Here is a 13129-nt window from a genome sequence, read left to right as displayed (position 1 = left end):
GTCCCAGAGAACAGGGACATTAATGTATCCGTGCTCTGGATTGAGTCTTGAATACAAAGGCTTTTGACTGTAAGTGCAGCCAATTTCTGGAGAGTGTTGGATCAAACAGCCCAGTTGGGACAGTTAGAAGGCAGATCAGTATATTGTGATACAGCATGGCCAGAGGGCAGCAGGAGAGGGTTAGAAGGGAGCCTTATTCCCTGTAGAGGGAAGAAGTTTGCTATAGATTAATTAGAGCACCTGAAGCCAATTAGAGCACCTGAAGTCAGTCACCTGATAAAACCCCCCTGCTTCAATCAGACAGGGGAATTAGTTGAAGCAGAGAGGATTGGTGTTGGAGCAGAGAGCAGTTTGGAGGGAAGCAGAGGAAAGTTTGGAGAAGTGCTGCAGTGGGCTAAGGAGACCAAGACCTTAGGTAAAGGGGCACCTGGCTTGTGCAGAGGGAGGGCAGGAAGCCCCCACAAGCTAAAGGGCAGGAGAGGGAAGTAGCCCAGGGGAAGGAACCGCTCGTTCAAGTGGTTTACCACTATCCCTAGGGCCCTGGGCTGGGACCCGGAGTAGAGGGTGGGCCCGGGTCCCTCCCTCTCCACTCTCCTCCTCTAGGACACTAGTGAGGCAGTTAATGTTCCCGTTCAGGGGCAAGAAATGGTGCCCTGAACCCCATTTCCCCCCCCCCAAGAAGAGAATGCCAGCACTACTATGATGGGTCTTGCACTATTTGCCACAATATGTTGGTTTGGCACCCCTCAGACATGTTTGCCTTTATGCCTACAGTCAGAGTGAGCTCCCAATTATATAGATATTGTCACTATTTTTCCCCATTGGCTTTTGAGTTCCTTGAGTCTCTGCATGGGAGTTAAACTAACCATTGTTACATGCTTCGTATGATGGCTAGGAATAGTGCCCAGTAAACATACAGAAAGAAAGGAGAGCTGAGCTATTTTCTATTGATGAAATTGCTCATGTTCCTTGTGATATTTTCCAGGCGTCTCTTTCAAATGAAGTCAAGATGGCAATCCATCAGAGCCCCAGCTACAAACAGGACCAGCGAATATCTGACCGACTCTGCAAAGGCTCCTCAGTGCCCATGGAGTTTAAATTAAATTTTTGTCTGATGAATAATATTGAAAGGGAAATTGCTAAATATACGGCCCTATTCATGAAAAATGGAAAAAGTCCCTCAAATATACTTGTGCAGACAGGTTGTGTTCTCCGTCCTCCACTGGTTTTTCTACGCCTCCTGTTACACATTCAGCGCATGATTAATAATGAGAAATGTCGGGGGTTTATGTGGATCCATAAAGCATGTATGAGCAAAAAGTGAATTTATATGCAAGTGGCTCACTGCCTGGTCTGAGCCTAGAGCAATGCTTACCGCTGTCAGACAGTTCTCTGGTAGGTTCTTCCTATAAATGGCCCCCAAAAAGATTCTCCAGATGCAATATTTATTCTTACGTTTCCAGCTTTTCAATGAGTATGCGATCATTACAAAGATGTGATAAAGATATCACAATAAATCAAAATAAATCCCTGAGATCCAAAGTGAATAAATCCCTAGATCTAACAGAGTTAGCTCCCTGCTGAACAGACCCCTCCCCTGCAGACCAATGAGATTCTGCCACCCTGTGCCCCACAAGTGGCTCCATTTCAGAAGCATTGTTGGCACATAGTTTATAAAATGCTTTGGGGTCCCTCTATAAATGTAAATTGTTGTTGTTCTCTCAGTAAATTTGGGCTCCATCCTGCAAGTACTTAAGTACTTGCTTAACTTTAACCCCAGGAGTAGCCCCCTGAACGCAATGAGAATATTCATGTGTTTAAAGTTAACGGTGGCCTAATGAAGCCCCATATTTCCCACACATCCCAAACACGAAATCTCCTGCATGCCTTTCCAACAAGATAAAGCCACACAAGCAGTTCTTCACCGTAGTCACACTCCTTCCGAAGCAAAGCCTGCCCCAGATGAAACTAGCGTGGGAAACACAGAGCTAATAGTCCATGTGATGATCCCTTTATAAAGACCCATCAGCCTACAGTGACTGGTTTCAACCTACAGAGACCAAGAAATTCATAGTGAAGGCTGACATGGTGCCAGGAGTTCTACAGTAGGCATTCTCAGCAGATGTGGTACAGGAGTACAGTGCATACATGTAGTGCCTTGTTGGCCTGGTTGAGGGGAGGTCCAGAGAAGGGTGGTTGGTTCTTCTAACGAATATATCTTACTGACTCTATCTTTCATGCTTCTTGTGGTGTTTCAGCCATGAGGAAAATTTGTGATATCTCGGGTACAGCCCTTTAACCGGGTGCCTAATCTCTTCTGCTGTGGGTCAGGTCCCAGGACCCAGCATTAAGGTGCAGAGCTGTTCTGCTGACTCACCCTGGCAATCAGACCAGGTGGATTCTATTAGCTCCAATCCAAGATATATATAGATGGGTTTGAGCCTGGGGCAGGAGGACAGGGTGATAGTGGGCTAGCAGGGAGCAGTCCTAGCAGGAAGTTTATATAACATCAAAGGAACCCCCAGGAAGGGGGTCAGCTTGGCCTTTCACCATTGTGCATCCATGAGATGTGCTAGAGGCTGATTGGGAAAGCCACTTGCTTTCAGGACCCCTAAGTGGCTGGGGTTCATGGTAGAAAGCCTGGTGGATTCCACCTTGTAGCAGCAGCACTAGCACTCAGAGTGCCCGATGGGATCGCTAAATGAAATGTTTAATGTACCTATTGAGTAGTGACAGGCTCCCCGGGAGCAATGAGTTGGTGGTTATTAGGCTGAAAGACTCTAGCTTGGGGATTCTCAGCTGTTTGAGTAGGACCATTTTACAACATCAGTGCACTCCTCGGCTGCTCTTGGTGCAATGTAACGCCATATATTGTACTTGCCAGATGTGTATGCCTGTTCTCCCTGGAAATCAGGACGAAGCTCAGATACCTCTTTGCAGACAGAAAGCCAGGAGAAATGGGCTCTGCCCAGAGCACCTTGGTGCAGGGCTGCAGCCCCTTCTGAAATGAATCCATCTGGGGGAAACACTGCAGCAACTTGCCATGGGGGAAGGTTTAAATTGATTGAGATTAGTAGGTGGTGTAGTTTGCTTTGTGAAGGATTAAGGCTTTCACGTCTCAAGACCTCTGCTGTGTATGTGTTTAAAGGGGAAATGAGTGCTGTACTCACTGCTGTCCTATCCAAGCTAGGTTATAAACGAGGCTCTTACACTTACATAGCATGCTTCGGCCTGGAAAGCTGAAGGTAGACGGTGCTGAGCACCGACCGTGGGACATCAGGAACCCTCACCCTTCTGAAGGCTTTGGCTTGCAGCTCAAATGGACAAAGGGGGTACCCAGGGCCTTCTAGCTTCAGCCACTGGTTTGCATTTGACCCACTGCAGGTAGCCATGGATGGCTGGGAGATGATTTCTGGGAGTTCTCAGTCCTATTCCCAGCAAGCAGGTGCCCATATCACACACCCACCAGCCTGTTTGGGTTCCTGGTTGGTGGGCTCAGCTGAGAGGCTAAAGACCACATGGGAAACAGAGACCACGCTCTCCCCCAGAGGTGATGTTCCAGGCCAGGGCACAGCGAGCAGTGTGGGGAAAGCCCAGTGGCGTAGCCAGCTTTTAAGAGGAGGGGGAGCAAACCTAAAAAAGGCGCCCCTCCTTGGCTCCTCCTCTGGCCACGCCCCCCTTGGCTCCTCCTCCAGCTGCACCGCTGACCGCCCCTTCCCTCCCCGCTCCTCTGGCCACCATGCTGCGCCCGCCACCCCCCCATGGCTGCCGGCCGCGCTGTGGGCGGCCAGCCTGCACCCCCCCTCGCTCCTCTGGCTGCCCCCCCATGGCTGCCGGCTGCGCTGCGGGCGGCCAGCCTGTGCCCCCCGGCTCCTCCGGCCAGCGGCCGCCTTTGGAAAGGTGCCGCTTTTGGGAAAAGGGGTGAGGGGAAGCGGCTGCTTCCCCTGCACCCCGCTAGGCCTGCCTGTCATTGTCTCAAAATCCCCTTCTGGATCCCTGAGTTTGCACCTGTAGGCCTCCTTCCTGCACCTGTTTGCTCATTAATTGCTTGAGCACTGGGGGAGGGGCCTTCAGATGTTCCCAGAACTCAGTAGGTGCTAACGCTCAGCACCCTGCCACAGATGGTCTAGGACGGGTTTACTCGGCCCTGCCTCAGGGCAGGGGCTGGGCTGGGCTCTCCTCTCCAGCTCCCTTCCAGCTCTAGGATTCCATGTTCGGTGAACAAGCAGAACTTTCCCATGGTGCAGGGCTGCCAGCCAGCACGTCCCACTGAACCAGACTTTACACACAAGGAACAGATAAAGCTTTTGCCCCAGCCTCTCAGTGAATCTATCTCATTAAAGAAACAATCAAGGAAGGTTCCCCACACTACCAATACCACCCCAGGCTGGACTGGGGCAGCCATTTCAGAGACGAGCTGCTCCACAGAGCGAGCGTTATCCCAGCCCCTCTTCTGCATTTTTTCTGTGTGCATCAATGCCACTTACAGATACCAGGGCCAGGATTTTCAGAAGTGACTAGTGGTTTTGGGTGCCCACCTGAGATGCTTTCAAGAGACATGATTTTCAAAGAGTGGGTGCTCCACCCTTTCTGAAGATAAGGCTCTCCATTAAGGTGTCTCAGGGTGGGTGCCCCAAAACCAGTGCCCCCCCAAATCGTGGCCTGGAGTATAACTTTTGGCAAATAATTTGTCTGTGACAAAGCAACGAGGTGAGTGACTTTGCTCCAGCCTGTAGCCCCTGGCTAGAGGCATATTCCATCTGGCTGTAGCATAACAGATCACCGTCTCAAGGCCGTTGCCTAGCTGCTAAGTTTGAACAGCGATGAATGGAGCCCAGGCAGCAGCAGTGGGGCTGGGAGTCCCAGAGGCTAACCGGAGTGCTTTATGATTATCCCCAGACTTAACCAGAGCGTTCCAAGGCTCCACGATTACCAGTGACCAATAATTCCTTTTTCTTTTTTTTGGCCAAGGAATTTCACTAAGCTTTGAAGATACAAGAGCTGACGAAGAGCACAGCAGTGCCAGAAATATGTCGAGCAGGCCTTGGAGAGAGCCTGGCTTAGCAGTTCTGCTCTATAATGTATGTGGGTTTTACAGGGACCTTATGGAAAACATCATAATGGAACTTTTCAAGCGAAGCGTTGCAGGGAGGCAGCATACCTCTCTCCATCTCTCCAAGGGGTTTGAAATCCAAACCAGAACTATAGAGGAGGGCGCCAATCACAAGAATAGCAGCACGCTGCTGTTTGGGGGCAGCAGCTGCAAAATGGGGATAAAGCCCTGTGGAGACGTCTTATCTCCACAGATATTGCAAATGACCCTTCCTGAAAAATCTCTTCCGATGGACTTTTAGCTGCTCTTCTCTTTATAATTGCCAGCTTAGGCGGATTTCAGCAGCAGTGCTAGTCATTAACCAGCTTCCTTCCATTGTATCAGTGATAAAATAATACTTTGCACCTGCCATATTCGGTCAGGTCGTGGCCCATCTTCCCCAGTAGCCTGTCTCCGACAGTGGCCCATACCAGCGCTTCACAGGGAGGATACAGAACAGGGCAACTATGGGAGAGACCCACCCTGGTATCTGGCAGTCAGAGTTTGGGGGTCACTCCAAGCACAGAGTTGCATCCCTGACTGTCTTGCCTAATCGCCATTGTAGGACCCATCCTCCATGATACTGTCCCATTCCTTTTTGAACTTACTCAGACTTTTGGCCATCACACCATCCTCGTGGCAGTGAGTTTCACAGGTTAGTTGTGCATTGTGTGAAAAATACTTTCCTCTGGATTCAAATCTGACCCATGGATTCTAGAGTGTCCCAGGGCACGTGCTCCAGTGAGAATGAATGGAATACAGGAACAATCACTTTCTAGAACAGTTGTTCCAATTGTTCTAGACACTGCTCAGCTGGACTATGGTGAGTGTGCGTGTGTGTGTGTGTAACTCCGTTAACCCCATGACAGGCCAGTCAGTTTGGGATGGGTGTAAAGAGTCCATTCCCTGTTCCAGGCCCCAGGCCCCCTGCCCCATGCCTGGAATCGGTACCCGCTTCCCAGAGAGGTTAGCGTGGAGCCCTTTATGCTGATCTCAGTCAGCTGTATTAAGGACAGGTTAGTGCTAAAAGGATTCGCAGCACACCCAGAGATACCCTTTAGAGAGCCAAGAGCTATTTCCTCTCCGCCCCAACCAGGTTCCTGCAGCTGAATCCTGGGCTGAAAGGCTGGGCCTGGAGACTCAGCGGCGCGAGGGTCGCCATCAGACTCCCAGGGCAGGGCTCATCCCCGTGTGGCGAACGGTTTCCCAGATGTGTGAGTAGGAAGAGCAGGTCTCAGAGCAGGTGCTGACACTGGCTGGAGAGTCTCCTCACTCCGGAATGCTTTGTCCTAGTGATGGGGCAGGATGGAGCCCGTGGGAGCATGGAGTTCCCCTGAAGACACCAACCCCCATGTGCGTATTTCCTGGCAATGGCAAAGCGAGACTCATCATTCCTCCAGACTAAACGGACTCAGGGATCTCACCTCCCTGCATCACCCCCTACTCCACGTGGCTTGTGAGCTCTGCATTAGCGCAGGGCAAAATAACAAGAGAAACGTTTCCAGACCCAGCTCCATCTCCCTCAATACCGAGGGGATAACGCCTTCAAAATGCCATGGAAGGAGAGATCCAAAGACCACAGATGGAGAGAGAGCTCCACATTCACGGGTCCAACTATTCACTTCATCCCATAACCACGGCACTAAGTGTGCCCCTTGGCATTTCCGCCTCCCTTCCCTGGGCCCCATTCAGCCAAGCCTTTGTGCACAGGCTCTCCATTGAGCACACCTGAAGCAGCTCCTGTGTGCTGTTGTGAACCAGGATAGGCTTAAAGTTAAGCATGTGCTTAAGGGCGTTGCTGTAGCAGGACTCTCATGGGGGAGCTGGAGAATAGCTGCCCCCAACATCTTAAACGCACAGGTTCAGATGGCCTCCCACCGGTTACACAGACACATCCCACTCCCAGCTGCAGAAGAGTCATGAGGCTAGGAGACAGGAACACTTGAAGGTGGTGAATGAGGGTGCACTGAAGAGCCCTCAGAGAGCTGCAACCTTCGTGTTTGCAGAGTGTCGTCCCGTCATCCCGCTTGGTTTCTTGCAACCGAGCCCTCAATGAACATCTCCTTCCCTGGTGGGTCGTAGCACTTCACTGGCTATAAAACACCCCTCACCCCTGCTCCACACACACAGACAGCACTGAGCGAGGTGGAGAACCACGGTGATTCTGGTATTATTTCACCGACGCCTGGTAGAATATGAGAAGCTTGGTCCGAAGATATATGTAACCTCCAGGAAATAATATCTTTTGTCGTTAATCAAGACTAAATTTATCATAATTATGGTAGCCTTCCAACGACTCGGTTTGACTGACTATGAGCCAGAAAGAATAAAATATACATTGAGTGCCCATGACCTAATTCCCCAAACAGACTTTCCCTCTTTCTTTTTCCAGATCTGGGACTCATCTTTTATCCTAGTGTAACAGGAACTATTAAGCTCAGATCGATGGCTTTCTGGACCAAGCTCTGGGTTCCACCATTTGCAGCAATATATTACACCTGTAATTTCTAAAATGCGAAGACACACATTCTCCTTTCCTTACCACCTCCAGCACATGCGGTTTATAAAGCATCTATAGAGCGTGCTCCATTTCTCGTCTGTTTGTTATGTACATCGTGCCAATCAGAGGTGCCCCTCTGGCTTCAACGGCTACTCCAAGAGATGCCACTTTAGGAGCAAATCTGGAGCCCTGAGGAACCGGTCGGGCACTGGACAGATGCACGGGGGAAGGATTCTCCTTCCAGGCTGTGCTCCATGGGTGGAGGAGCCTGTATCAGCCCTTACACCTCCTCCTGCCCCGCCCGCCATGCATGCAGCCCCTGGAGGGGCAGAACCCTGCGTGAGAGGAAGGGGCTGAACGCCAAAGCCAGGGCTCAGGGCTCCGGTTCAGCTGCGCTGCCCACCTTTGCACACGGGCCTTGTGCTGGGTGAGGGGCAGCTGCAACTTCTGTCAGGCCTTTCCCTACTCCAGAGAGGGGACCTAGCCGGCCCTTTGCGTAGTCAGCCCTGCTCCAAACCCTCCTAGGGCAGGTACTTCCCCAGTCTGGGAGAGGGGGTTCAGCAAGAGGTGAACAGCCCCAACTGCCCCCTCCCTGAGGAGAATGGGGAGCGCATGACCTGCCCTCGCCTGCTGAAATGGGACCCCGCAGGGCTGCCAGGAGGCCACGTGTAGAAGGGGACACAGCCCCTGTGGGAGTGGAAGAAGGATGGAGGTGAGTGCATGGGGCAAGGGCTGTGACTGGCTGTCATGTCTGTCAATCCTCTCCATTTGCTGACACCCCCTGGCCCCATCGCGTGAGCTGGTCTGGGGGGGGAGGGAATGAGCTCCCAGCCCAGCCGACAAGCTCTGCAGGCCTGTCCCCCATGTGTGCCGCTCTAGGGTGACCCCCTGTCCCTTACTTCATTGAGTTGTCTGTGAGGGTGACCATCCCTCCCTTAGTGTAAGCTGTATTAAAGCTGATGAGCGGTACCACTGCAAACATTACACTGAAGCTTGTAGGTTATGATCATTGCATTGTGGGCCTGAGGGCAGTAGAAGGACAGGCTGGCGGGAGAACTCCATGCTGTGCCCTGGGAAACGGTGGTTCCCTGAAATGTCCCTTTATTTCAAGTGTTGGCCCTTATTTCTCCGGTGGCTTCCCTTACTGCCACCCAGCCAAGATGCTCACCTGAGTAGGTGCTTTGAGCCCTTGCTGGATGGGGAGGAAGAGGATCTGACGGTTGGAACAGTTGCAGCCTGTCTGGTCTATCCAGCCGTGCACCCATTGCTGAGAACCCACAGGCCTCGCTCCTCTAACGCAGTGAACCCCAGCGGCTCTCGGCATCCCTGCCTCCTTCCCTCCCACGCCAGAGGGACCGTGTCTTTACATGGCTGATGCTAGCTGGAAGGAGAAGGGGGTTTGTTCTCCCAGCAGGGAGTCTGGTGGCCATGGGGCGCCCTCCCAGGAGTGAGTGCCATGCCTCGCCTCCTGCACATGTGTGCCAACAGACCGGTCACCTGTGGGGATACTTATCGTTATGGCCAGGTTCTCTGCCTGTGGGGGAGGCCCAGGGCGGGCCCATCCCCTGCAGAGGGGTCCCTCCATGCTGGTGTCTGGGTGTTCCCATGGTCTTACTGGGTATTCCTCCTGGCAAAGCGCTTGGGGGGAGTGTTCAGACCTCCTTGCAGTTGTCTCTGAGGCTCATGCCCCATTGGGCAGGGGTGGGGACAGGATACCAAACTGAGCGTGCAATCCCGAGGCTACCTCCAGCTCCCCTGGGTGTGTACGAATGATGGAGAACTCGGGCAGGGCAAAAGAGCCAGCATGAGTGGGGTGGCCTCTCCAGCTCGGCTGCCCTGTCCTCTCCGGACTCCTACCATTTAACCTGGACAAGTGGCCATTTACCGGGAGTTAACTGCTATCAGTGACAGCGAAACTGGAACGCCAGGTCGAGTGGCTCGGCCGCAGGCTGTTACGTTTAATGAGCAGTAATGCCGCTGGCTGACTGCTCCTCCCCAGGGAAACCAGAGCAACAATGATATTCCCCTCCTCGTTTTAACCACCACTGCCCACCCCCGCTCCCCACTCCCAGCCTGGCCCTCAGTCTCTGTCAGAATTACTAATAAACATCATGTAATTGCTTTAAACCACTGCAGGGCTGGCTCTTTCCTCTTGTTTTGCTAGTCCCCTGTGCGTGCTTCATCTACGCTAGTCTCCAATTTTAAACAGCTGTGGATTTTGGCAAGGGAGCAATGTTTTTGGGGGGGGTGATCAATGCATCTTTGTGGGTGTTCACTTGCTTGTCAGCAAGCTGGGGCTTTTCCTAATGGGGAGGGGGTGGAGGGCGGCAGAATGGGGGGCTTGGGCTCAGTCAGAGTTTGCAGCACGAATCTGCCTCTCTGCGTGCCCCATCTTGACCTACAACATTTCAGAAAGGGGATTTCAACCCCCCCAGGTTAGAGAGGTTTGTCTCAGGACAGGGACAGCCTGTTATTGACGTACCTGGTGACTGATGTGTGGGCTTGTCTCCATGACCGCTTAGCTCGCAGCGAGCTAGGGTATGAACCTACCCCAGGGCAGTCTGCTGCACGCTAACTGGCTGGAGACTCTGCTGCTCACTCAAAGTTCCCAAGAGCTCTAGTCGCATTTCAAAGCGGGTAGAACAAAGTACGCAACAGAACTAGTGTGCGACAGCAGGGTCCACGTGGCCAACTAGTGCACAGCGGAGGGGGGGAGGAGGATAGATTCACACCACAGTTTGCCACAAACTAAAGTGTTTGGGTAGACAGGCCCTGCCTTCCGTTGGACACAATCAGCCCTGTTCAGTTGTGTCATAGGCCCTGTACTGCAAATACATTATAGAGATTCCCCTTTAGCTCTAGTGGCTCACGATTGGATCACTGCACATGCAAATGGATAGGTAGCTGAGCAAACACCTGCTTTGTTTGTGCAAGGTCAGTTTGTGATGCATCCAGGTTCACTCATTTGGCCCTTAAGGCTTTTAATTTCCATACATTCAAACTTGCAGTGCCAAGCAGCCTGAATATCACCGATTCTTCCACAGGTCAAAGGGAGAGTCAGTCTCTGACTCCCAGAACACCAGCCCAAGAACCCTGCTAGCCGAGACCCTCCACTGCACACCTGGGGAGAGGAGGAGAAAATGAACATTGGCAGATGTTAGTCCTGTGGCTTAATGTGCAACTGGAAGGTGCTCGGCTACTCCGGCGATGAGGGATACAAGAACCTGTACAGAACAGCACTGTCTTGTTTCCAGCCTAAGAGACAAGTGACTGTCTGTTGTGTATCAAGGGGGTAGCCGTGTTAGTCTGAATCTGTAAAAAGCAACAGAGGGTCCTGTGGCACCTTTAAGACTAACAGAAGTGCTCCCAATACTTCTGTTAGTCTTAAAGGTGCCACAGGACCCTTGTCTGTGTTGTGTGACTCCTGCATGGCGCCACATACTGATACCTCCGTGTGCTGCTGCTGTGCAGCAAGAGATCCCAGCCAAAGCGACCCGCCTCGGCTGCCCCCGCTGACTTTGCCAAGGTTGTGCTGGGGCGGCTCTAGCTGTCCGGGAAGGAGGAGTGCCATGGGATTCCCAGTCCGGGAGAAGGAAATGTGGAGACTGATCCAGCAGCTTCCAACAACAACTTCATCCCGATGCTCCCTGCTGCCCGAACCGAGAGGCAATCCGTGCACTGCCCTAGTTCAGCCAACCAGTTCTGTGAACCCCGAAACCCACCCAAGAGCTGCACCTCCCAGCTGAGGAGGGAAATGCTAACACATGGCTTGGTGTGAGTGAGAAATGGCCCTTTCATCAGAGCCTTCTGTCTTCCCCTGCTGGAGCCAAACTGACAATAAGCAGGGGCCTTGGGCTGGTGCTGAAAGCCACAGTGGAGTCCGGTTCCCTCCAGCTCTGCGATAGGAAAACGAACACATGAGGGGGGTGTTGGCTGTAAGTGATCAGGGCCTAATAGCAACTGGAAACAAGCTATTGCCAAATAGCAGCGGGGGGGGCGGGAATCGCTAGGTGCATTGTCCCAGCCAGGAACTCTCAGTAAATGCTGCGAGACATCAGACCAAGGAGTGGACTTTCAAAAAAGGCAGCAGCAACAGATGCACCCGTTCCAGTGTCCATGGAGCTGTTGCACCTGCCAGATGCAGCATTTGCAGCTGTCTGCATACAGGGAGTTTGTGTGCAAATCACCAATGCTGTGCATGCAAACAGCTCTTGCAGGTGCTCCAATCTCCCAGGGACTGTCGAATGATGCAGGTGACTTGGAAGTGGTGACCTCACTAATAGTACAGTGGAATGGAAGTCTTGAACCACTTCAGCCAGCGATGGACCCGGATCAGACCCCCTGAGCTGAGCATTTCCATGTGCTGGGAACATTCTGGTTTTCTAGCTTCTGAAGGGGTCCGTTGCAATACTACTGCTCCTGGAACTTTGGCTCAGAGCGACCTTCCCGGCTGTTTGGAGCCTGTAGTTCCAAGAGCTTGTCTTCACCCTTCCTAAGCGCTGAGCGATGCATGATGAAATGCAGAGAGAGAACAGAGGCTGCTCCTCCTCCCTGGTGTTTATCCTCTGAAAGCAGATGGCTTTGAAGGCCTATCTGCTCAAGTGTGGTCATGAACATGTGTTTGTGCAGGGCCCTCATGGGGAGCCTTCGGGCCCATAACTCATCCGCAATCGCAAGCAAACAACCTCCCAGCAAGATCCTGAGGCTTCCCAATCAGCCGGGCTTGGAAAACGCATTGAGGTGCCCAGACAAGACCCCACCAGCACAGAGCAGTCGGGCTGGGCTGTCCATTTCATGCTAAACGCTTGTTTCCCAGAGATGCACGTGAAGTTGATGGGAGTTACCCGTACCCTGAGGCAGGAAAGGATTGGATGCAGCACCACTGAGGTGGGCTCTTGAGTGTGTGTCTCTGTTTTGGCTTGCAACTGGAGAGAGAGTTCTTGTCTGCCTGAGATGGGGGTGGGGGTGAGCCATCCGGGCTAGCAGCGGTTCTGGGCTCATTCTTTGGAAACCGCACATGGTTTCTCCAAACCCCACTGACATCGCGCCAGGGAACTGCAGCTTTGTTTTTCTCACTATTGCCAAAGCAACACCTTGGTGCAACAAAACCCTTATTGTGCTTCATCTGGTAAAAACCACGGAGCTCTGGGATGGGATGGATTTTCGTTTGCGTGCAATAGACTCATCTGCTTATTTCTCCCCTGCACGCTCGGTAAGAGACTGGGAGGCAAGCCTTGCAATACCCACACTGGAGGGGGGTGCTCGTGCATGGGGATGGCGTGGTGCGGGGGCTCTGAGCCTCGTGGGTCTGACATCGGGGTGGGGGAACTGGCATGAACACGCTGCATAACAGGTTTGCAGATGGGTGGGAGAGCTGGAATGTGTGGGCACACGTGTTGTGCGGAGGGTTAGCGTGCCTGTGCATGAGGAGTGCCAGGGAGGGCTGCAGTGTGTGTGACACACTTCCACACAGTTGAGGTCCCTACTTTACTTCCAGCTGTCACTCCTTCACACGCTTGCTCCTGGCTCTAGGCTTT

The 13129-nt window shown here is 52.5% G+C and overlaps 1 protein-coding gene across 1 annotated transcript in view; it reads left to right on the top strand.

Annotated features, from left to right (window-relative positions):
* The first annotated feature begins 12287 nt into the window (after window positions 1-12287).
* The window catches only part of LOC117868219 (angiopoietin-2-like), a 29133-nt gene continuing 28291 nt past the window's right edge, over window positions 12288-13129 (top strand). The window contains exon 1 of the mRNA XM_034754009.1: window positions 12288-12479. Coding sequence (XP_034609900.1) covers window positions 12387-12479 — 93 coding nt within the window. The 5' untranslated portion in view covers window positions 12288-12386. The remainder of the gene's footprint in view (window positions 12480-13129) is intronic.

The sequence above is a fragment of the Trachemys scripta genome, chromosome 20 (genome assembly GCF_013100865.1).
Source record: "Trachemys scripta elegans isolate TJP31775 chromosome 20, CAS_Tse_1.0, whole genome shotgun sequence".
In the NCBI taxonomy this organism is placed as follows: Eukaryota; Metazoa; Chordata; order Testudines; family Emydidae; genus Trachemys; species Trachemys scripta.
The sequence above is the reverse complement of the archived record's forward strand: the minus strand, read 5'-3'. Positions and strand labels throughout refer to the sequence as shown.